Source organism: Nannobrachium achirus, assembly GCF_963921795.1.
Source record: "Nannobrachium achirus genome assembly, chromosome: 13".
Classification (NCBI taxonomy): Eukaryota; Metazoa; Chordata; class Actinopteri; order Myctophiformes; family Myctophidae; genus Nannobrachium; species Nannobrachium achirus.
This window is the reverse complement of record NC_137833.1, coordinates 15,995,187-16,019,048: the sequence shown is the minus strand read 5'-3', so window position 1 is coordinate 16,019,048 and position 23,862 is coordinate 15,995,187. Positions and strand designations below refer to the sequence as shown.

The 23,862-nt window shown below is 42.9% G+C and overlaps 1 protein-coding gene across 1 annotated transcript in view; it reads left to right on the top strand.

Moving 5' to 3' along the window:
* The window catches only part of thada (THADA armadillo repeat containing), a 195,239-nt gene that overhangs the window by 154,546 nt on the left and 16,831 nt on the right, over positions 1–23,862 (top strand). Inside the window, exons 32-36 of the mRNA XM_080741000.1 lie at positions 2,977–3,362; positions 10,212–10,336; positions 14,597–14,669; positions 16,534–16,684; positions 17,760–17,882. Of these exons, the coding sequence (XP_080597126.1) occupies positions 2,977–3,362; positions 10,212–10,336; positions 14,597–14,669; positions 16,534–16,684; positions 17,760–17,882 (858 nt within the window). The remainder of the gene's footprint in view (positions 1–2,976; positions 3,363–10,211; positions 10,337–14,596; positions 14,670–16,533; positions 16,685–17,759; positions 17,883–23,862) is intronic.

Sequence of the window (23,862 nt, the reverse complement as noted above, 5' to 3'; positions counted from 1 at the left end):
ATTCATCAATAAATCCTGAAGTGTCTAAAGCTGCTTCTCAAAAGTGTTCCAATCACTTATGGTATTTTGCTCCAGAGATTGTCGGACTTGCATTGTTTGACAGTCAAGTGAGCGCGCAAACGAAGAGGCTGATGGTGAGAGCCATGAAAGATGGAAATGAAGATCATGAACTGAGAATTACTGTTGACCTTGGAACAATAGCAAGGAAGAACATTGAAGTGCTTTTCAAAATGATGGATCTCCCAGATGACTTCCTTGACGTTGATCCCGATGAGTGGGAGCCCAGGGTAGACTACAGTACCAAGAAGCTCTGGCTGTAGTGAAGGCAATGAATGTTGTCAATGATCATGCAGAGTGTGGGGTTGACCTAATACAAGAATATTGAGGTCTCATTACTAAAGATGAGTCCCAACTCCAATACTTGCTGCAAATTGTGCAGAACCATCGGCACAAGTATCCCAATAGCCGTAAACAAACTTTAATTGATCAGTAACTACTGAATTGCTATACTGCAGTGACTTTCGGGGTTTTTGGGGGTAAACAAGGAAGTGGGGCTGTGTACTTGTTGTGTGTTGTGAGTATGATTGAAGAGTGTGCAATAAAGACATGTCATTGTGCATGTTAAATGAAAAATAGCAATTGTCATTCTTTGCTTTGCTATTTCCTACAATACATTAATTCTGGTTTGACATATGACAAACATGTAATCAGATTTGTGTTTAGATTTGTAAGCTTAAAAATTATAATTTCTGTGCTTAGTATAAGAATAATGTGTAATGTATAACTTAAATGTGCCTGCAGTGCAATTCGATTTTGACCAATAAAATGTACAATCTTTGACTTGATTGAGCTACCTCTAAATATGCTTGAAATTCAACCAAATTTTAACCAAAGCATTTTTTTGTACATTGGAACATAATTGGGGGGTGAGACTCAAGAAAATCTAAAAAAGGTCATTTAAGATCCACCCTAGTGTGCATGCTGGAATACTTATGAGCTACCGAGTGTGCAAGAGAGGGGGTAAGTGAGCGTGCATGCTTGAGCATGTGTGAAAGTGTGCGTGTATGTGTGTGTGTGTGCGTGCGTGTGTGCGCACGCGCATGTTAAACTAATTGAGTTGGCTGTCACAGTGGGGTCTCGGAGCAGTGCTGTAGGGAGGAGCACAGCTTTACAATGGCATTAGGTTACCCACTAACTTCACTAGCCCTACCACTGGATTATGCTTAGATTTCAGAGGACCGGTGTGCGTGTGCCCGTGCACGTGAGTGAACACACAAGAGAGGGTGTGCGCGCTTGTTTGCGTGTCCATCACTCAGTGAGGGGTGTGAATCCACAGGTGGCTGCGCTGGCACAGTGGCGGGCATTTCCAAACAGACGTTTACACAGCCCTTCCAATAAAAAGCCTAAATAGAACGCCGCTGGCTTCTAGACTGGTCTGATGTCTGTACATGTGTTTGTTAGAAAAAGGAATGGTTCACATTCTCAGAGAGGAGTTGGATTGTATTCAATGTTGAATTGTCATCTACATGTCTCCCCCACTTATCCACTCAAGTCCTATATACTGTACTACAAACGTAAAATGAGCTTATTGCGTTACTTAATTTTTGGGGACATAATTGTGACCGAAGGTCGCATATACCCTGAAAAACCTTGTCGCTTGTCTGTCTGTACAGGAAGTGATGTCAACGTGTTTTTCAGTACAGGAAGTGATGTCACGTGACATCACTTTTATGCCCATATATGAGTCATTCTGTACAGTGTATTTTGGATTCATGTCCATTTGTGTTTCCAGATATTTAACCACTTGAACCGTCAATAAACCTTTTCCCCTCTACACCAAACTGCTTTGCCGAAAATAGCCGATCTACAAGCTTACAACACCTCGCAGCGCGAGGCATTGTGAGCTTGTAGATCTGCTATTTTTAAAGTTCTCAGAATATGGACGCTAGGATTCAAGGAGAAAACGGTTTCTATCACACAAAGATTTGGACTTCACCTTCACCTGTGACTTAACCTTAATCACTTGGCCATCTGTGCCAATCACAGGTTAAATCCGTCACATATACTATCTGATGCCCTGGAAGGGCATGGGTTCAATTCCCACAACTGGCATCGCATGTGTCTCTGTTGTAACAGTTAAGCTACGCCCACAACCTACCTCCTATCTTATTATGAATAAGACTCCCAGACACACATATCGTATATTTCCAAATATTCGCAAAATCTATTTGAACACCAACACTGTACAACTCAGAAAATGTAATGGCCACCTCTCGGGGCAACTTGTAATGATATACATAATTGAGGAGGGTGATGTCTGTTAGCACTCTATCGACTTGATCTGTGTAAATAATACAACTATGGTTTCTAGGAGACTTAATTCCATTGGTATTTTTATTATATATATTATATATATATATATATATATATATATATATATTTTTTTTATTGTACTTAACCTTGTTTGTGTAACTATTTTTCTTTACTATCGTGCATATTGTGTACGCTGATTTATTGTTTTGTATTTATTTTTATTGTTACTGTCTTTATTATTTTTCAAGGAGTGATTAATGATAGCAATATGGGGGGAGGGTTGGGGAAAAGGGGAAAAAAAGAAAAAGAATGTCTTTGCAATATTGTCTTTGATAATATCGTCTATCGATAAATGTGTGTAATCTCTGTGTTCATGTCAATGTGCGGGTTTGTCCATATGTGTTGAAATGTCATTTTTTAAATATTTGCTAGAGAATCACAGTGTTTACATAAAAACATGTACTAATGATGTGTTTCACACAGATTTAATTTTTTTGCTAAATAGTTACTATAGATCATCATTGAATCGAATTGTATCGTATCGCCATGAATGAACCAATATCATCCATGTATCGTATCGTCAACCATGTATCGTGATGCGCATCGTATCGTTGTTAAAATGTATCGTTACACCCCTAACGTTTTCTGTTCTCTCCTATCCAGACTCGGACCTCGGTGACCTACGCAAGGAGACCCTGGACATCCTGACGGCTTCTGAGCTTGTGGCCCCCAACGGCGGCCCTTGTGCCCTGGCCCTGGGCCCCGGCACCACCCAGTACCTGCTCAGCCTGACGCGAGTGGCCCTCAATGCCAGCGTGGAGAGCCCGGAGCTCTGGGGGGGCCCACAGCTAGGGGCACAGCTCCTGGTGTGTGTGCTGAGCTGCACGCACTACGAGGTCAGGGAGCTGGCACTGGAGGCACTCCTGAAGAAGCTGGGAGAGGAGGAGGAGGAGGAGGAGGAGAAGAGATCTCGGTGGCTTGGCGAGACCACCCTGCCTATCCTGACCAGCATGGCTCTTCACGAGACACACCCCCAGTGTCTGGCCACGGTGGGACCACACAAACACGCACGTCACTGCAAAATCCAGAGTGTTACCTTTTAGAGTGTAAAGCACTGTTTCCCAAACAGTGGGTCGGGACCCATTTGTGGGTGGCAGACACATTTTTACGGGTCCCTTTGTTTTTGGTTTCCTACATTTAGTTTTTTTATTTAATTATTATTCAAAATATTTTCAAAAAACATTCCCAAAAAGATTTTTTTTTAATGAATTAAAAACAAAATGCAATGTTTTTTCCCCCCAGTAATTTCATGAAGAAATCAAAGAAAGATCTACAAATTCCAGACATTAGAGCACAAATGTTTAAGAAGTAGTGAAAATACCTGATCTACAAGCGTTGTGAGCTTGAAGATCTGCTGTTTTCACTAGTTTGGGTCCAAGGCAAACGTCTAATCTCCCTTTTGGGTCACAAGCTAAAAGGTTTGGGAGCCACTTGTGTAAAGACTGCGCCATAAGGGTCGTTTTACAGTGTCAAACACTCAGCGTAAGGTTAACACTCAGGATTTTGCGGTGTATGCATACACACACACACACACACACACACACACACACACGCATACACTTTGAACAGTACAGGGAGTTGGGCATTTGTTTGTTGTACGTTTGTCTGAGTGAGTAGCCATATATATGTCTGGCAGGTTTATGGGGTGGTGTGAGCACTCGTAATCTCCTTTGTGTTATCATTGTGTGTGTGTGTGTGTGTGTGTGTGTGTGTGTGTGTGTGTGTGTGTGTGTGTGTGTGTGTGTGTGTGTGTGTGTGTGTGTGTGTGTGTGTGTGTGTGTGTGTGTGTGTGTGTGTGTGTGTGTGTGTGTGTGTGTGTGTGTGTGTGTCATAGCACTGGGAGACCCGGCCGTGTCTTGCTGAACCACAGGCTCAGAACGGAGCCTCAACTCCGGGGCCTTTCATGCCATGATGAGTGAATAAGCCACACAAAAAGTGAATGCATCTCCCCTATTTATCACCATAGCACTGAGCCGCACTGACAATTGCCACAAATTGATCGCACATCCCGATCCATATTCCAGAGGCTTGCGTGAGAGCCTAATGAGGGACAGCAGGGCACGCCAAGCACATTGGCAGAAGACTTCCCTCCCTCTTGCTCTCTGTCGGTCTTCCCCCTCTTTCTGTCACGCCCCCCACCAACCTCTGTATTGGTTTCTATTTTATTTTATGGCTTGTTCAGCCATCGTCTCATACAGTCACTTAAACACACATAAACAGACACACACCTCTTCTTATATTCGTCGTTGTCGGACGGAAACCCTGTATCTCCAAGTTTCAAATTTGTACGTTCTTTTGCAAAGCAAAGCCCTGCTTCATCGTACAAGGCTGTCGCAAAAAAAGTAGTGAAAACAGCAGATCTACAAGCACACAACGCCTCACGGTGCGAGGCGTTGTGTGCTTGTAGATCGGCTGTTTTCACTAGTTTAAATAATTTTTAAAATGATGGATGCAAAACGAACGGTTTTGGACATACAAGGTTTTCTCCCGACAACGACGTATTTATATACTTTCTTAGAGGTTTAGTACACAGCAAAACCCTCAGTGTTAATTTAACTCTTGAGAGTGGACCCCACTGCACCTTGGTCCTTTGGTTACATTTGAACAAACTGAGTTAACTCACTTACTGCCAATTTAAAATGCCCCTCGAGTGGCACTAGTGCCAGAAGCCTCCATAGACTCCCATGTAATTTATAGTGCACAGATCATGCACGCCCATGCACAGATCATGCACCATGTTTGTGCAGGCTGTTCACAGCTTTCAAACAAAAAAAAAAGATTGGAAATCCGTTCAGGCATTCATGATTTATCAGCCATAATGTTTTCTTCAGATGTAAACAAAAATGGCTGCCATGTTTGAAAGATGGGGTTGTATGGGGGGTGGAACGCAAAATCGCGATTGAAATCATGTTTACTAGATTTAATTGGGTCCAAAAAAAAAAAAAAAAAAAAAAAAAAGTAAGTAAAAGTCGCCCAAAGTCGCTTGGCAGGGAACTCCATAGTGAGAAAGTTGCTCTAAAAGTCGCCTGGCACTGTATGAGTTAAGTGAAAGTGTCGGGACCCCCAGGGGGTTCCCCAAAGTAATATTTTGGGGTTAAAAGTGCTTTGCTAAAAGGTTAACTAACTATTGATTTACCGAATGTCTGTCCGTCGATCATCTGTCTGCATGCTGACATCACTGATACTACACAGTGTTGCCACCATGGCCAGACATCCACCATGGTAACAGCCGCAAGCTGAAACGATGCCCAAATTTGGAGATGATGTCTGCCATCTGTCTGCATGCTGACATCACTGATAATAAACAGTGTCACCACCATGGTAACAACCGCATGCTGAAATAAATGCCTACAGACAGGTATTGCACAACTGGACGTCAATGGTGACTGTTCTGCCCAACAGGCACCGGTCTGCTATTTTCAAATATTTTAAATAATATATTTTTATACATTTGAAAACCTGTGAATTGGGACATTCTGCATAATGAGTACTTTATGTACTTTAAGTACATTTTGATAGCAATACTTTCGTACTTTTACTCAAGTACATTTTGAATTCAGGACTTTTACTTGTAACAGAGTGTTTCTTTATTGCAGTATTGATACTTTTACTTTAATGGTGCATTTATATAGCACCTTTATCCAAGACGCTTTACAGATACTTAAGTAAAAAATGTGAGTACCTTTTTCCACCACTGCACACTGTTTTGGAAGGTATAGTGTGTGTCATATATTTAAGGCAGTGGGTGGTATTTCAGTGTGTTGGTGACGTTGGGACACCCTGGCTTGTCCCCCTGTGTTTTGCTCTGTCACTCCTGTCATTAACTGACAGGACTACTCATCGCTGCTGGGAATCGGTGTGTGTTTTATGTTAGAGAGGCGTGTGTGTACAGTCTCAACAGTTATCCTTATCCTTGTCAGAGTTCAGCAATGTACATCCTTGTAGTTCATGTGCAAGTGTGCCAGTATCCATACAGGAGTCTGTATTCAAAAGACAAATAGTCTTGTAATGGATAGTGCAGGATATGGATCTTGTGTACTGTGACTTAATGTGTCTGTCTGTCTGTTTATGTATGTATGTATTGTGTTTTAAATGGACAGACAGGTAGGGCAACAGACAAACAGACAGACATTAACCCAGTGGCAGCTGGTGGGAGGAGGTCTCCTTCAGAAGCTTTTAGTCGTTTTACTGCTCACATGCACAAATGTACACACAGACATGTAGACACATGCACGAGCACACACCCAGTCAATCATAACACACACACACACACACACACACACACACACACACACACACACACACACACAGGGGGATGTACCGACCCTATAAAGCAGGCCTTATTTTAAAGTATCACTAAATGGCAGGTTGGGACTCAACAGAAATAATAATCATTGAACTATGCAGCAAGAATGTCAACACGTGTTCTCAGTTCTGTCCACCACCTGAAGAGAAAAACAACTCGTTTTTCCTCGTCAGAACCAAGTCAACCTTCTCCCACAAGGTGTGACCTGAGGGGCAGGGAGATTTGTCTCTGATGATGCCATGGTTCCTGCACATCGTTGTTGTCGGGCAGAAACCTCGTATGTATGAGTTTCAACTGTTTATGTATTCATTTCATCATAAATGAATGCCCTACTTTGTCGAATAGAAGATGTTTAATCTTGTCGCAATGTGCCGTGTTGTGTATATTTGCTACTCTTGAAAATATTTGAAAGTGAAAGTGGTTAGGTGTCTGTCGATTTTATGAATATTGAACAAGTGAAAGTATCAAGAGCTTGCAACTAAATAATAGCAACGTTGGATCTATTGTAACACAGGTTATTCTTTTCCATTTCCTGTAAAGCAGGGGTTCTCAACGTGTGGGTCAGGGGGAGGGGGGTCCAAATTATTTTGGGGGGTCCCCAGATGTTTAGCTTAATGTTAACATTGTTTTCTCACTCAACAGTAAACAAACCAACATAAAGTTTAAGTGTATGAGGGTATCTGCTAATTTCTAAAGTGACAATCTAAGGATTTTTTAAGACCTTTTTGATCAAATATTACAAGCAGTTGTGAAAATAGCCGAGCTACATGCTCACAATGCCTTGCAACGTGACAGACAGATTGATGGATGGGCGAGTCGCGAGTCAGTGTTAATTTTTTCAGCAAATTTTGATTTAGTCTTAGTCTTTTGAATAACACACCGTTTAGTCTTAGTCCTGTCTTAGTCTTCTGAAATTATTTTTGTCTAGTCTAGTCTTAGTCGAGTAAATTTCAAAACATTTTAGTCTTAGTCTTAGTCTTTTGGGATTAGTCTTAGACTTTTAGTCTTCGTCTTTTAGGATAGGTTTTTTAGCCTAATATAACCACATAATTATGAACAAGTCATTGTCTTCTACTGCCTGTTACTTGGTCAAAATAAACCATACATAAAATATGTATTTGCCTTTAATTTCATTGCAGTTACATGCCAGTGTAATTTTTTTCAGCCATTAGTCTTAGACTTAGATTTAGTCTTAGTCTTAGTCTTTTGAATAACACAAATAACAGTCTTAAAGGTGATACACCATGCATTTAAAAAGTATTTATGTCATATTGTTTATGTCCCAAAAACGTTTTTCAAAAGGTTTGAGGCTAAATTACCACTCCTGAATAGAGAGCCTCTCTCATTTTTGAATGGCTCTCAGAGCATTTCAGCTGCAGTACCACCTTTGGCCTGAACTGCAGCATTGCGTATGCCTGCATAACGCTCTGCTTTACCATCTGGGCTCGGTCCAGCACAACCGATGTAAGGGGCGGGCCATTTTTTCAAATTCTAAAGCAGGTGATTGGATATGGCCGTGCCAACTCCAACCACTCATATTGGCCTGTCTGCATGACGTTGCACCCAGAATCCGCCTCCTGGGTTTCCACGTGGTCTGCAATCAGACTCTATTGGCTCAGAGCCGCTCAGAGCCCGCCCATAGCTGCCGCTGATTGGTCCGGCCCGGGACTTTACGAGTGTTATCAACTGTGCTGGAGCGAGCCCAGATGGTAAAGCAATGCATAAGCAATGCTGCCACCATCTGGCGAAAGTCAGGTTATAAAGCTACCGATTCACCGGGAAAACCGCAGTCACGTCGCTGCACAGTGGAAGTTTCAGCGTCCTCTGGAAGGTCAAGTGGCCGATCTGCAAGCTCACAACGCGGCGCGGAGACGTGGATGCGAGCTGCTGTGCCTGTGAGCTTGTAGATTGGGCACTTCAGGCACGCAACACCGTGGGATGAGGAAGGGTTCGCTCGTCACCGATGGCTTGAGGTGAAAACGGGAGGAATTTACACATGGTCCGTGTCACTCCGTGTGTAACAAACAACAGGTTTGTTTTGTGGGCTAACGCTATACCATGGACAAAGTGGCAGGGGAAATGGACCTAGAACGTCATACTTTATTCGAATGTATTGTCTGACCCGTTTCCATTCACTTTTGCGCATTTAGTTTATTCGATTAAGCCTCAAAATCCTCCTCCTCCAAGCGGATAATCTTTTTTGCGGATAATGAAAGTTTATTCGCATTTTGAAGTGTTTCCATAAAAACATTTTGCGACTAAGCTGTTAATGCGCAAAAAGTGGCTTTATGGAAACGCCACTTTAGTCTTAGTCTTAGTCTTTTGGGACTGTTTTAGTCTAGTCTAGTCTTATCGACAAAATATCAAAATCTTGTAGTCTTTTAGTCTTTTAGTCTAATGCTGCATTCACACTACAGATATATAGTTGAACGTTTTGCTTGCTTGGTCAATGTTATCTCAATGGAAACCAGCTTTAAAGATACAGGACACACACCAAACGAAGGTTTGGAAGCTTTAAAGCTGGTTTCCATTGAGATAACATTGACCAAGCAAGCTAAACGTTCAACTATATATCTGCAGTGTGAATGCAGCATTAGTCTTAGTCGACAAAATTAACACTGGGCGAGTGAGAAAAGAGACTTAAAAGAGAACGATTTATAGAGTATGGTGCAGAGACGCTCAAATCTAGGAGAAATGACTGTGTGTAGTTTACAGCATGCATAATTAGTCTCTTTATGCACGAGCATGAGCTCTATGTGTCCGTACAATTGTGTGTGTGTGTGTGTGCGTGCGTGCATGTGTGTGCGAGCAAGGCAGCTGTGTGCCCGTGGTTAGGGTGTGTGCGTAGGGAGGATCTGGCCGTTCCGTGGTACTGCCTGGTAAAAATACCTCCAGGGCACTGGGCCAGCCAAACGGCACAGAGGAGAGGACACCAAAGCTCTGCATGTTGATGGACGCGTTGGAGCAACCTCCCCCGCCAGCTCCTGGCGTGAGAGAGAGAGAGAGTTTGTGTGTGGGTGTGTGCGGATAGAGGTCATTAGTGTTTGCGGTGTAATATTTTGATCAAATTTCAACCTTATTTCTCTCTCCTCTATTCCTCCTTCACCCCCCCCCCCCCCCCTTCTCATCATTCTCTCTACCCATTGTCCTCTATTTATATCACCCTTTTTCTACCTGTTTTCTCCTACCCATCTCCCTATTCTTTTTTTTCTTCTTTTTTTTTCTTTTTTTTTAAGATTTTTTTTTGGGCTTTTATGCCTTAATTGGATAGGACAGTAGACTGACAGGAAATGGGGGGAGAGACGGGGAGTTACATGCAGCAAAGGTCGTTCGGATCGGGAATCGAACCGGCGACGCCTTCAGGCATTAATGCCTATGTGGCAATGCCTATGTGTTATGCGCCTGGACCAGTAGGCCAGCGGGAGCCCCATCTCCCTATTCTAACCCTAATACCCCCTGTATCTCTCTTGCTTTCTCTCCTTCTCTCTTCCTTGTCTCTTCTCTTTCTCTCCTTCCCTCTCTCTGCTCTCAGGTTCTCCAGGCGTTGTGCGCGTTGCGTTCCAGCAGTGAGCCGCGGTGGAGTGACGGCTCTCAGAGCCTATCCCATGAGGACTTTCTGTCCCGCCTCCTCTCCCTGGCCCAAGAGTCCACTGACAGGTCAGAGACCTTACCTAAAAACAAAATTCAATGATTTTTTTTATTCCAGTAATTTCTTGAAGAAATCAAAGAAAAATTGAGGACTTTCCATAAATTAGAACACAAATGTTTAAGAAAATAGCTGATCTACAAGTTCACAATGCGGCGTGAATCGACGTGTTGTGAGCTTGTAGATCCGCTGTTTTCACTAGTTTGGGTCCCGGGTAAACATCTCATTTCTGTTTTGGGTGTCGAGCTAAAAGGTTTGGGAACCACTGGTCAAAGCAGTCTTAGAATAATTTAATTCAACTTTATTTTCACATCACACATCTCTCAGGAAGAGATCTTACCTACACATCAGTAAACTCCTCAGTGTTCGTTCAACTCTTTAGAGTGTACAAATATAACCAATGAGACCCTCAACAGGTCCCTTTGATTACATTTGGGCACTCTCAGAAATGGATAAATGAACACTGCAGATTTTACTATATGAATTCCGTCTGCATGAGCGGTATAAAAATGCTAATTAAAAACATGAATCTTATCTCCCGGTTTTATGCACGGCTCAGATAGAGATTGTTTTGTTTTTGAGCACATCAAAGACCTTTTGAGAAGTCAGCATAACCTCTTTTGCATAATCAAACAGCCCCCCCCCACTGATAAATAGGTATTTGGTTGTGAGCTAAGCACAAACTGTTTTCATAACAACTCTTGATGTGTGTAAAGCTCTTAAGACCAAGTACCAAATCATCCCAAATATCTAGAATTTTACTGTTCGTTCTAAATAATACTGTGTGTGTTTTATTTTTCGTGACCTTTTCTATTTCTATTTTTCTGACACGTGTACTTCAATATTGCTGTTTTAATGTGATATGGCTCAAGCCTCGAGGCACCAGGTGCTTTTTCTCAGAGTGGTTTGGGGTTTCCAGTCCGCTGCACCGCAAGACGTGGCCCTTCCTGCAGTACATTTGAACCATTTCTTCAGCCATTGTACTCCTTTTACAAGGTCAAAGCCTCTGGTTCCCAAACTCATTTGTGGGTCGCGGACACATTTTAAGGGCTTTCCATAAATCAGAACACAAATGTTTAAGAAAATAACTGATCTACAAGTTCACAATGCGGCGTGAATCGACGTGTTGTGAGCTTGTAGATCCGCTGTTTTCACTAGTTTGGGTCCCGGGTAAACATCTCATTTCTGTTTTGGGTCTCGAGCTAAAAGGTTTGGGAACCACTGGTCAAAGAAGTCTTAGAATAATTTAATTCAACTTTATTTTCACATCACACATCTCTCAGGAAGAGTTGGAATGAGGAAAATCATATAAAAGAGAGGTACAGGGAAGCAAAATAACATGAAGGCGCAGTCAAATCAAAGTCCAGTTTACAAGGTGCATTGAAAATGTGCAATGGATAGATGGCACTATGGCAGGCAGACATACTTCTTGTGCAGGTAGAAAAACAAATCCAGCATATAAAATCATGTGCATGGGTAGAATGTAACAACTGACCCATTGTTACTTTGTTGGAGTAAAAGTATCTCTGAGGATTCTGTTGTGTTGTTCTGCAACACTATAGCCACTTTCAGAGATTAACTCCGGGAAATGTCCGGGGAATCGTTCGGCAGTAAATGAGTTAAGGCAAATACTCAGTTTGATAAGGTGAGGGGTGGGGTCTGGGTTGTAGACTCACACATTGGCTACCCCCACGTAAATAACTCGGGCACAGCCTGTGGGAGATGCCAGGATCAAATGCAATCTTTTTTTATATCCTTCTGCAGAACATGACAGATACATTGGTTGCTCGACATGCAGTCTCCCATTGATGCACCCATGCAAAACAAAAACGAAACATCTTTTCCTACCATAGCAGGCCTAATGTTGACAACGAGCTTTAACATACTTTGAATCAAAAAGAAACGGACAAACACATGATCTGGAAACGGTCTCAAATCAGAGAACATTGGCCTCCATATACAGCCAAGTGCACGCTGCAGGGAGAGGTGACTTATAAAGGTTAGGAGGGTAATCGTCAAGTGTATCTTGTTGTCTACAGTTAGGCTACTGTAGTATTAAAGAGATGTTTATGTTCGATCTGAATGCTGTAAATTCACCAGACAATCACTGCGACCATTCACACATACTGTAGATAGGTTTGAGCCAAATCAGACATTACCCAGACTTAAGTCAAGGGTCCTGCCTGCAGAAAATCTGATCCTACTGCACCGGAATGTCATGTTTATACATAGAGCCACTCGCTTAGAACTCTAAAAAACGTCCATAATATATAATGCTTAACTGAAAGTGACTTATAATTTGTCCCAGGTTACACTCTACAGTAATCCTCAATTTAACCATTTGGTCCCATTTGTAGTTTGTACACACTCGCTGCAATCCATAAGATTCATGTCCTTCCCTGCATTTGAACCCGCGGGAGATTACCTTTCTACCAGTAAGCTTAAGACCAAATGCCTGTTTATTGTGATTTGAGCTTCAGGAAATGCCACTTGTCAACCAGAACACAGGGTCTACATTTCTCAATATAAGAGCAGGAAGACCACCTCCAGTCCATAGACTAAATTCATAGTTTTCAATTCAAATTGCTGTGTAAAATAAAGTAGGCACATGTCTGCAACCCACTGTATTGAGTTTCGATGTGAACACAGGAAAAGGGAGGCCACGGTGTGACCCCAAAATAACCGTTCTCATCTTCAAACCTGCTGCCAAAACAGCTCTCAACACCCCCCCCCCTTTTCAGCTTCAATCATGGTCGGTTGCACAACGGTGTAGCAGCATGCAGAACATAGCACACCTACAGCACAAGCCCTCAGCGTGTTGAGGATGCGACGCATTGGGGGCTTGTAGGTCTGCTATTTTCTGCAAGTGAAGTGGCACGTCGCGCGACGAAGTACGAATCAGCCTTTTAGGCGGGCTGGAAGAGACAGGAATGCACAGGAGGCCAAGGTGCAAACACAAGCTCTGACTCCACTGGTTGGCTGTGTGAAGGCTGAAGGGGCCCTCACATAGCGGTGGCAGGCCCACTGTCAAGTCCTGTATTCAGAGCCAGCGTCCATGGAAGAGAGAGATTATTTTACCGGCTGCACTTTCACCCTGCACCTGGACCCAGGTGTGCCGCGCTGGCCGCTGGTGGCCATGTTTGTGTAACAAACTGTGTGTGTGTGTGTGTGTGTGTGTGTGTGTGTGTGTGTGTGTGTGTGTGTGTGTGTGTGTGTGTGTGTGTGTGTGTGTGTGTGTGTGTGTGTGTGTGTGTGTGTGTGTGTGTGTGTGTGTGTGTGTGTGTGTGTGTGTGTGTGTGTGTGTGTGTGCACGCACACGCGCGTTTGAACATGTATTGTTGAATGCCTGTTATATGAGAATGCGCACCTATTTGGCAACACCCCTGTATGTGTGTGTGTGTGTGTGTGTGTACTGTAAGCCCTTTGACATCCATGGACTCTCTTTACTTACTTTACACACACACACACATACACACACACACACACACACACGGTGCTGTATTTTTCTCACCCCCCGACAAGAGAATACAGGCCTGAATAAGGATTGGATTACAAAGGCTCTCAGCCTCCCGTGTAAATCCTTGGCCCGGCCGCAATCTCTGGTCCCGAGGATCCACTTTCCCTTTGGAGTGGCCCCAAGGTTATGATTAGAGCCGGGGAAGGTCCGGATAGAGTTGCTCGGCTGCCCCTTGTCTCCCATGTGATTGAATGGCACACCGGGCCATTGTGATACATAATGTAGTGTTGAGCACCAGCACACTTCCTTTTGTGGACTGTAAGGCAATACAGTTGAGTGAGGGATGGATGGATGGGGTTTGTGTGTGTGTGTGTGTGTGTGTGTGTGTGTGTGTGTGTGTGTGTGTGTGTGTGTGTGTGTGTGTGTGTGTGTGTGTGTGTGTGTGTGTGTGTGTGTGTGTGTGTGTGTGTGTGTGTGTGTGTGTGTGTACACGTGTACGTGTACGTGCAGAAGCAAGACCAGGATGAACTAACAAAGAACCAATCTGGGAAATTTTCGGTAATAAAAATAAAGAAATTACTTTTCTGTTTTTCTTCTTTAGTTTTTGCCTGGGGGCAGCTATATTGGAATCCGTAGTGAAGGAGCGCTTGTTTTCTGTGATGACGACGGAGGCGCGCCGTCTCAGGCGACCATGAGACAGCGCCGAGCGAGCGGCAGAGAGCAAGTCACTGTGTCGAGCGTTGCGGCGGTCGCCGACTCAGCGCCGTTATGGACAGATAGTAAATCTTGGTATATTCTCTATGTTGTGTTTCAGTGTGGAGCTACACTGTGCTTCCCTGACGCTGGCCTCTCGACTGGTGGTTCAACTGGTAAACTCTGGCCCCAAGGTACGGACTGGTTATACGCTATATTTTAGACATGCCAACCTGTACACATTTTGCCTAACAGGTTTGCGTTTTTTAAATCAAAGTATGCTGCCTGGTACGATGTGTTGCAAACCTTTCAGCCAAGGCCCAAAAGAGAAATTCTGTGTCTCCCCGAGACTTTTACCCTGACCATTTTGAAATAATTAACTTTTTCGTTTTTGTAGGAAACGTAAAAAAGGCATATTTACTCACATCCCATAAAAATGGATCTGTGAATGCTCGTTCTGACAACGTAATGTCAAACTCAAACCGTCTATCGCAGTGTTTTAGTCTGGTGGAACAATTGGTCTGCAATGGAATTATTAATTCACAGAACCCGCAAATCAACAACACCACTTCCCCTCCTCACATTCCCTGACTGGTTTCTCAAATGGGGAAGTTCTTTGAAGGGCAGAGATGAGCGAAAATACATAAAAAGTATTTTGAAAAAGATTCAAAATACTTGGTCAAATACTGACCAGGATACTGTCACCAGACCTGGTGACAGTATCCTGGTTAAGTATTTCTCACAGTATGTGGAACGTTGAGATTGTGAATTATCTAAATTGAAATTAGCCTAACACAGAGGTCCGGGATCCCTAGGGGGTCCTCAGAGTTACTACAGGGGGGCCACCAAATCATTGTGTGATAGGATAATTATTTTCAATTAAAAACGTTGAACTCTCGCATCCCTATTCTGAGGAGAACTTTAGCCAAAAATAGGCGATCTACAAGCTCTCAGCTTGTAGATTGGCTATTTTCAGCAAAGATGTTTGGTGTAGAGGTCAAAAAGAGCAGACCATGTACAGAGTGAAAGATCAAGTTTACTACGTAGGCCTATCGACGATTGAAGTTGCTAAATGTCTGGGAAAAAAAACACAAATCGCTACGAAAACATTGAAGACCCCTGGCCTAACGTTTTGTATGTACAGTAAGAATTGACATGACATCAGTCATCAAGGATCAGCCGGTAATAATTGAACATTGCATGCATTTCCAGTACAGTGCCTATGTATTGGTAAATGAAGTGCCCATGTAAGAGTTATCATGTTGTAATAACTTGTGGCCTGCGTTTACTATGGTGCTGATAACCTCAAAACATAAATGATAGCGGTTTCACCAAATAAATATTAGCAATGTCAGCAGATAATACTGTTTTTGGCTGTGCTTGGTGATATTATATTCATAATTGTAGTCTACGTGGCTGGCGGTGGCCATGACACACCCTAGCTGGAAGAGCATATGGACCCCATATGATAGCAATTGCGACTGTAGGTCGCAGTTTACTGTCAGAACCGTCACAGCTTGTATGTGTCTGGACATCTGGACGTCCGGGCCATTATTTTATGCTTTAACTATTAAAAAATAGCAGATATAAAAGCTTGTAGATCTGCTATTTTTGAAAAAGTTGTGAAAATGTGGGAACATTTTTAAATATATATATTTTTAAAGCGAACGTTTGTAACTCAAATTTTGCTTCTGGGTGGTCCCTGGAACAAAATATTTTGAGATGGGCGTCCGTGGCCAAATAAATATCATTTTGGGGGTCCTTCACATGGAAAAGTTGGAGAACCACTGACATAGTAGTCTCTCAATAACAGACTAACTGAGCTTCATTTAAGTGAAAAGGACCTTTTCTTTGACGATGGCTATAGCCAGATTGCTGACATAGAAACATAGGTTTTTCAAAAAAAATCTTAGAAGGATTCAAAAGACACTTATAGAATCGGGTCAAAATTCTAACAGCGCGGCACTGTGAGCTTGTATATCTGCTGTTTTTCAATGGTTAAAGCATAAAATAATGATACACAACGATGTGTACCCGTTCTACCATCTTCCCACCCAGAGTGCGCGTGCAGTGGACCTCCTGGCTCAGTGGGGGGTGCTGGTGAGCGCGTGCTGCAGTGAGGAGCAGCCGCTGGAGCTGAAGTTAACTGCTGCTGAGGTGCTGGTCAGCTGCACCGCCTCGGTGCTGGCCAGCCCTGCTCTGCCTCTGGGTGAGTCACAGTGACTGGACTGTATATCTCTGGGTCATCATAGCCAGTGTTGAATTCGTCGACTAAAACTATGACGAAAGTGTTTTGTCGACTGCGTTTTTTTTCACTGACGAAAACTAAATAAAAACTAAGCTGTGATGACTAAAACTAAGACTAAATATATTGACAATTTCGTCAACAAAATAAAGACTAGACTAAAATGATAGGGAGGGACTAGTGGAGAAGAGAGTCATTTTATGTTTGGTTGCTCTCACGTGTTGCGTGCTGAAAATAGCAGATCTACAAGCTCACAACGCGTCGCAGCGCGACGTGTTGTGAGCTTGTAGATCTGCTATTTTCAGCACACAACCAAGTGTAAAATCTGTCATTACGATGCCATCAAGGCCTGCCAAAATACATTTCAGTTGACTAAATCAACTGTGGATTTAGTCGCCTAAAATTTTATGATATTTAGTCGACTAAAATTAGACTAAAACTAATTATTTTCAGGTGACTAAATTATGACTGAAAATAAATGACATTTTGTTCAAAAGACTATGACTAAAACTAAATCAAAATTTGCTGTCAAAAACAACTCTGATCATAGCCCAGTATAATATCCATACTATGAGTATGACCACACTACAGCGTCACACAAAAGCATCGAAAGTAGCAGATCTGCAAGCTCGAAACGTGGCACGAAGCATCACGTTTTGAGCTTGTCGATCACGCTACTTTTGCTATTTTTTAAAATTAGAATCCTGAAAAGTACGAGTTTTTGACATTAGGTTTCCACCCGACAGAGACGATATGGAGTTAACACTGAAACTCATTATGGATCTGTAGGGTTCTTATTTGTCTTATGTAATAATGTATTTTATGTAGACTGCTTTTGCATGTTTCTCAAATATGTTTGAATAGTTGTTCTTGTTATACTGTGCTATACTGTTACAGTACTTTGACCTAATATTACAAGGTAAAAAAATAAAACATCTCGAAAATAAATATTGGCCAGCGATTGCTTTGATTTGCTTTCCCTTCTTTCTCTCCGTCTTGAGTTACTGCATATATAAATGTGTGTGTTGTTTTCCCCCAGGTCTGTCAGCCACTCTGAGCCTGTGGAGGACTGTTTTCACGCTCCTGCAGGACGAGGACCAGGATGTGAGGGACTCTGCCTCTGACTTCATATCTGAAGTACCGCCTCCTCTGCTCAGCTCAGGTACAGTGTACTGTGCTCAGGGGCGTCACAACGGGGGCTAAAGTGGGACTGAGTTACTAGGGCCCAAGGTGGAGGGGCCTTAATTATTTTATACTTTAGATATTGAAAAATAGCAGATAAACAAGCTCACAGCGCGGCACCAAGCATAGGATACTAGGTGAACAACAAACCTCTATCACAACAACTTGAGGTATACTAGGTCTGTTTCATTGATCCAAACCAGAACACAATCGATTGATTCATCATTAAAGTGAACATGCTCTGAAAATGCACTCTGCCCACGCATCTGACCGCTTTGGTCTGCCGTGCTCTGTGGTCAGATGTGTGGGCCGCAAACGCTTTAGAGATTCTCCAGTGGGCCCTGATCCAGAAAAGCTTGAGGACCACTTGAGCATCCACACGTCTGAACAATTAGCTTGGTTGGTTGAATAGATAAGTGCTCTGTGGGGTCTGATTACTGCAGTGGATGGAAAAAATGTGTTTCCTGCCGTAATCACTGCGCACACACACATGCACGCACGCACGCACACACACACACACACACACACACGCGCGCACACACACACACACACACACACACACACACACACTCTAATTATGCAGGAACACTCGCACTCTGGCATCAAAACGATTTGAACACAAACAAATGTGTCTGCTCAGCACACACCACACACACACACACATACGTTCAGTACACAAGTATGCGTTGAAGACATCCGTGATACATCAGACCCCCACAAACGCGTCCGCTCAGCACTAACGCGCACACGGTAACCCAACACCCCAACACAAACACATGTTGAATAACATTGTGATGATGATGACACATAGTACGTACGCGAACAAACACACACACAACACATGTTGGAGTTCTGGAAGGGGTGTTGACGTTGTTTCTCGCCAGGGTTGGGGACAATTCCTGGAATGAAGGCTGCTAATTCTAGTGTGGCAGGGGGGGGGGGGGACCCGGCGTTTCGGTTTGTTTGTGTGTGTGTGTGTGTGTGTGTGTGTGTGTGTGCGCGCGCTTAGTGCATGTGGTAATGTGTCATTGTACAGAAAAGGTTTGATGTTTGTTTTCCTTCGTACACCGTAACGCCTGGTCTTAGAGAAAGGATACTCATAAACACACACACACACACACACACACACACACACACACACACACACACACACACACAGGGGCGTCACAAGGGGGTGGAAAGAGTGACTGAGTTACTAGGGCCCAAGGTGGAGGGGCCTGGAATTATTTTATACTTACCCTAACCCTAACCCTTTAGTTATTGAAAAATAGCAGATATACAAGCTCACAGCGCGGCACCAAGTGCTGCGCTGCAAGCTTGTAGATCTATTTTTGTAAAGTTGTGAAAATGTGTGCAAATCTTTGAATATGTGTCTTTTTTTTGCTAACATTTGTAACTCAAATTTTGCTTCTGGGGTGTCCCTGGAACTAAATATTTTGAGATGGGGGTCCGTGGCCAAATACATATCATTTTGGGGGTCCTTCACATGAAAGATTTTGAGCACCACTGACATAGAAACATGGGTCTTTCAAAAAACCTTAGACGGATTTGAAATATTCAAAGACTTGCACACATTCTCAACAAGCTCGCAGCGCGGCACTCGGTGCCGTGCTGTGAGCTTGTATATCTGCTATTTTTCAATTGTTAAAAGTACCCAGGGCCCAGAATTTGGTGCGACACCCCTGCACACACACACACACACACACACACACACACACACACACACACACACACACACACACACACACACCAACTATGGGTAATCTGATCTCAAAACACTCGTAATTCTGTCCCCTCTCTCTCTCTGTTTTGTTTTGTTTTGTGGAGAGGAGTGGATATTTATCAACTCTCAAGTGTCCCTCAGAACAAGTGTGACTTCCTCCGTCTGTGGCATCCACTTCCTGTGTTTACCTTGCTGCTACCTCCCAGGAGCCCAGAGCCCTCATTGTGTCTGGAGCCGCTGATAGCATCTCCTAACGTAACCTCACATCGCCTGCACTGGCAAATCCTGAGCGTTGCTTTGTGTCAAGAGAGGTTGGGAACCATTGGTATAGGCTACACACCACTGGCTTACAATTTAACCTTGGAGGCACTCAGGATCTTACTGGATGCTGCAGAAGAAAAAAACCTCACCTCGCTTGATTTCTTTAACCCATTTAGGCCTAGAATTATTGAATGCTTTAACCAGTGAAAAATAGCAGATATACAAGCAAGATTGTAGATCTGCTATTTTTGAAAAAGTCATGAAAATGTGTGCAAATCTTTGAATATATGTATTTTCAAAGCGAACGTTTATAACTCAAATTTTGCTTCTGGGTGGTCCCTGGAACTAAATATTTTGAGATGGGGGTCTGTGGCCAAATAAATATCATTTTGGGGGTCCTTCAAATGAAAAGGTTTGAGCACCACTGACATAGTAGTCTCTCAAGAACAAACTAACTGAGCTCCAGTTAAGTGAAAAGGACCTTTTCGTTGATGATGGCTGGCCAGATTGCTGACATGGAAACATAGGTTTTTCAAAAAACCTTAGAAGGATTCAAAAGACACTTATAGAATCGGGTCAAAATCACAGCGCGGCACCGAGTGCAGCAAAATATCTGCTGTTTTTCAATAGTTAAAGCATAAAATAATGACACACAATAATGTGTACCCGTTCTGATGTTGGCAGATGCCTTCTCAAATGAGAGCCGTTTAACCACACTTTTCAAACGTAACCATTTTCAAAAGCTGTGCAAGCTTACATTGTGCTTCACACTGCGACATGTTGTGAGCTTGTAGATTGGCTATTCTCACTATCCCTCGTACAATGACATATATAGGGATTAAAGGTCTTTGCTGGTCCCATTGCTGCGTTTTGTCGGCCGAATATTGGAACGAATTTCGGAGAATGTAAAAGAAAAAACGACCTCACGTTATGTCTATAACTATTTATTTTTTTCGGACCAGGATCGATTTCTTTTCACGTTTTTTCCTGCAATCGCCACTGGGTCCCTGCTTTCTCTCTTTCTTAGCTAAGGGGTCCTTGGCCTGAAAAACGTTTATGTGGATTTCAGATTTAAAAAACACAACCAAAACACGCAGCAATGTGCAAGGACCTTAAGTGCAATCCTTAACACATTTTTCACATCCTTAACTTTTGGTTTATAAAAAAGGGTCTGAGAAGCTAGGTGGGTTCTTTTTAAAGATGCAAAGTTATTTAGCTAAAGGGTCCTTGGCCTGGAAAACTTTTTTGTGGATTTCGGATTTCAAAAACACAACGAAAAAACACAGCAATGTGCAAGGAACCTTAAGTGGTTCAAATCCATAACAATTTATTTCAGTTATGGTCTTTGTGAATAACGTAGAGCTTTTGGTAAAGAGAAAAAGCTCTGAGAAGCTGGGTGCCAGTGGGTGGGTTCTTTTTAAAGATGCAAGGTTATTATCCAAGTGCAGCTCTGCTATCTTCCATGGGTGTTTATGTACACAAGGGCAAGGCCTGCTCATATCACTGGATAAGCTGTCAACCCTCTGATCTGATAGGAGCCGAGAAGCATGAGTAACACTGCAAAGATTTAGTCTACAACAGGAAGAGAATACAATAGACATAATTACTACTTGTGTAGAGTGTGTGTGTGTGTGTGTGTGTGTGTGTGTGTGTGTGTGTGTGTGTGTGTGTGTGTGTGTGTGTGTGTGTGTGTGTGTGTGTGTGTGTGTGTGTGTGTGTGTGTGTGTGTGTGTGTGTGTGTGTGTGTGTGTGTGTGTGTGTGTGTGTGTGTGTGTGTGTGTGTGTGTGTGTGTGAGAGAATGGGGGATCCCCTTTTGTCCATCTTTACCACACGCTTGGTGATTACAGTGCTTGTGTGTGGGAGGTAGACAGTCTTGGTACTTACGGTAAGATGGCCAGTGTTTCCTGCTGGACATACGTGTGTGTTTGTATGAGTGTGTGTATGTGTGTGTGTGTAGGCTTGCCTCTTTCTGTCAACGTGTGTGGCGTTTCACTTCAAAGCCCCATATTTGCTGAAATAAGTGATGAAATTATGACAGAAATGTTTTTGTTTTTTTCTCTTCTCCGTCTCCACATATGGACTTGGCATTTAGTCTCCAGTAAAGTGCTACAGTTGAGCTGCTTAAAGCCTCTTTAAAATTATCACTTCAATCTTTGCTGCCTGACCTGAAAGTGAGAAACATGTGCAGGCACTGTGTGTGTGTGTGTGTGTGTGTGTGTGTGTGTGTGTGTGTGTGTGTGTGTGTGTGTGTGTGTGTGTGTGTGTGTGTGTGTGTGTGTGTGTGTGTGTGTGTGTGTGTGTGTGTGTGTGTGTGTGTGTGTGTGTGTGTGTGTGTGTGTGTGTGTGTGTGTGTGTCCTAAACCGTTACTTTTCAGGAAATGGAAAATAATTGTGTTCTGATGGATCCAATGTACCGTAGTTATTATCTAGTCACACGCTCTTGTTAATACTTTTCATTAGTTCAATATTCATTTCAATATTCATGTTCAAAACCCACAGACTTTCACTTTCAAGATATTTGTAAAATAGCGAGAGAAAAAAGTCGATCTACAATAGCTCACAATGTGTTGCATTGCGTAGGGAGGATTATTTTTTTCTTTATCATTTACTTGAACAAAAGTACTAAAGTATTGGTACCAAAAGCAGAAAGTACTCATTATGCAGAATGTCCCATTTCACAAGTTTTCAAATGCAGCAATAAAAAAGTTATAAAAAATCTTTTGAAAATTGCAGATCTACAAGCTCACAAAATGTGCTGCATCGCGACACATTGTGAGCTTGCAGATCGTCTATTTTCAAATGGCCGGAAATGTATATAGTGTGTGCCAGCGGCTACGTCATTGTAGTCCTTAGCGGCCATTTCTTGGGTAAAAACACAGGTGTTTCAATTGTTTGATTGCATAGAACTAATGTTATAGTCTAATCAGAACACCTGTGTAAGGCTGAGTTTACCCAAGAAATGGCAGCTCTTAGAACTACATTTGGCACACCCTATAGGGCAATGTATGTGTTGTAATAATAAAAATCTACAAAGTAACTAGTAGCTAAAGTTTTTAAATAATTGTAGTAGAGTAAGAGTACAATTTGCCTCTGAGATGTAGTGGATTAGAAGAAAAAGTACTGGAAATTGGAATTACTCCAGTAAAGTAAAAGCACCTCAACATTGTACTTGTACATGTACTTGTTACTTCACACCACTGGCTGTAAAAGAGCCGGGCTAGTCCCAGTTGTCCGACGTCCCAGTTGGGCGCACAGACTGTAAAGCAAGCGATCTTCATCCCATTCATGCGTTTATCGTGCGCTTGCGGCCTGGGCATAAATATAACGATTGCATTCACCACGGCTTCGTAACCTGCGGCGCTCGGGCGCGAAGAGCAGGACCAAGGTCCGCTGGCCTTCGCGCCGCTTGCAATGTCGTGGACAATAATTACAGTCTGTTCTCCCAACTGGGACGTCGGACAACTGGGATTTTCCCAAAGAGCCAGCCGGCTTGTCAGGGTGGGATGTAAGGACCTCCAATCGCTCCCTGCTTCTCTTCAATTTCTCCTCTAATGTATTTCTGATCACTCAAACACAACTTCAGTGCATCAACCTGCTGTCATCAGTGACAGACTGTATTTTTAATGGAAAAATGTAGAGCTTTTACTGTTGTTACACGTCAAGGATCAGATTCTACACCACCGGCCTGCCATGTAAAAGCACAGCTTTAATGATGGATCTACTTTCTTTCTTTATTTAGAGTAGCCAATAATTTTTCTCCCAATGTTTTATTCATCATGCCAATCAACCCTTCCCACACATTTACTGTGTTGCAACCGTTATAGGACCCTACTAGCCCAACTGCCAGTGAGGAGCCCCCACCGGTAGGATGTAGCGCCACCGTTCTACTCCTCCCATTCAACACCCCCCTACTGACAAGCACCGCCCAAGCCCATGGATACAGTATATTAGTGATGGGCAATCCCCTTCATTTCA